Genomic DNA, 1,980 nt, shown 5'->3' with positions numbered 1-1,980 from the left:
TTGAGTTTAGTGCCAGCCCCTACTGGGGCCCGGGTGGTCGCGGTTGCCTGTCGGACAGAATTGTCCCTCAGTCTAGCGGGTGACTGAGCACGCTGCTGCTTTCTGCTGCTGCCCTCCGGGTGCAAGCGAGCCTCAGTGGCACCGGTGGCGGCAGGAGCCGCGGCTGTGAGAGGGGCAGCGCCCCCCGTCGGTGGCTGACTCATGGCGGTCTAGGAAGAATCTAAGGGACGTGATTTACAATAGTCCATCACCAGATCATTCGCTTCCCTCTTCACTGCCACCAACCTTCCTTTCTAATCTGAGACGGAAACAAAAGAAGGAAAGCACACAGCATGTCTGCGTTGTTACAGAGCAAAGGCTGATTCCCCCAACAGGAGAAGCCCTAGAAAATGAGATTTGAAAGGCGCTTTATAGAAGCCTTGACTTTACAAATAGGATGCAGAATTGTCAATTCTCATTTCGCCCGGGGAGGCGCTATCACCACCCCACTCTACCGCTGTAAAACGAAGATCTGAAAGCTGCTGAACCTAACATTCTCACGGTAGCAGGTTATGGCAAGCATGGAGTCAAAAGGAATTGATGGGAGGAAGGAAGTTTTTTGTTTCTTCTTCTTCTTCTTCTTTTTTTTTTAAAGAAGATAAGGTCAAGAAGAAGCTTCAGAAGGAAAAGATGTCCACATGCTAGAATTGTCAATACCTTGATATTTCAACTTCGGTTTCTTCACTATCATATCTGCATTTCAAACCCTAGTTTTGCGGAGAGAGTTTTAATTAATATTCTCAAATGTCAATTAGATGAAAAGGGTTTTCCCAGAGAAAATTTGTTATGGATAAATGATACTCTTCTCAAACCGATCTAACCCTTATTGTTGCTTTTAATTAGAGAAATGCACCCATTTTCCTTCCTTTAGACTAGAACTGAAAGAAAATAGAAATGATGAATGGCTTCAAATCAAATTCAGTTTCAAGAAAATATGGCATTAAAATCTTCTATATGCTTTCATCATTAGCAACCCTAAAGGTATTTTTTCTTTTAATTAATTTTTTAGCTTTGAGAAATAAATTAAAAATACTTTTTGAATAATTTATTGTGAATGTGCAAAATCTTTTAAATTAGAAGTGGTAACTTTTCTACACCTATCCAAATTTCATTGTTTTTGTGAATCGTCTTAGTTTTAAGGGTAATTGCTAGATAGAAAGCATTTTCATTATTAAGCATCTCCTCAGATGGCACCTAACAGGCAAAGTTATACTTTTAAAGTGCCCAGTCCTTTCCATGAAGTCAAATTAAGACAGAATGACCCTACACCCAAGAAGCCTGGTGCATCCTCACTGTGGTACAATTAACTCCTACTGTGTATTTTTTTTTTTTTTCAAGATAAATCCATTACTGGCTTTTAAAATCTGGAAAACAACTCAAAACCCATTGCCTCCTGGGTTCTTCTCCCTACTGATTCAGCTTACTCAGCTATTCAATTAGGTGCCTTTTCCTTAGAAATATAATTTCTCTCTAAAGCACTGAAAAGGGCATGACTAGGCAGAAAGTTCTGTTTAAAAAAAAAAAAGCTCCTATTATTAGAGAAGATATTTGCTAATTACTGTACTAGCATTATTCCTGATATTGTCTAAGTACCATAACTTAGTCAATGTGTAGTAATACCTCAATTTATAAAGAAATATTACTGGGAAGGCTCCTCCATCTGCCATTCTCTTTCAGGAATCTCCTTCCAACTCGGTTTGGAAAATAATACTGAACAAAGAAGAGATGGTGGGAGGGTGAAGGAACAGTCGTCCATCAACTTATTTTCTATATGTTCTCCCAGAGCAACGTGCTCCGAAAATATCTGAATACCTGGCCTAGCTATTTGGCAGGTCACACTAAGGTGGATCACCCAGATAAGTTATACTGCCAACGCAACCTTATTTTTATTTTGAATTAGGCATAACCACTCTGAAGCTGAAAGCCACCAGAGAACGCTTA

At 39.8% G+C, this 1,980-nt stretch overlaps 1 protein-coding gene across 1 annotated transcript in view; it reads right to left on the bottom strand.

The window, feature by feature from the left end:
- SOGA3 (SOGA family member 3) overlaps positions 1 to 203 on the bottom strand; it is a 45,676-nt gene extending 45,473 nt beyond the window's left edge. Inside the window, 1 exon segment of the mRNA XM_010861948.1 lies at positions 2 to 203. Within this exon segment, the coding sequence (XP_010860250.1) occupies positions 2 to 203 (202 nt within the window).
- Positions 204 to 1,980: the final 1,777 nt, after the last annotated feature.

This window comes from Bison bison, unplaced genomic scaffold (assembly GCF_000754665.1).
Source record: "Bison bison bison isolate TAMUID 2011002044 unplaced genomic scaffold, Bison_UMD1.0 scf7180017864473, whole genome shotgun sequence".
Taxonomy (NCBI): domain Eukaryota; kingdom Metazoa; phylum Chordata; class Mammalia; order Artiodactyla; family Bovidae; genus Bison; species Bison bison.
This window is presented reverse-complemented; position numbering and strand designations above follow the sequence as displayed.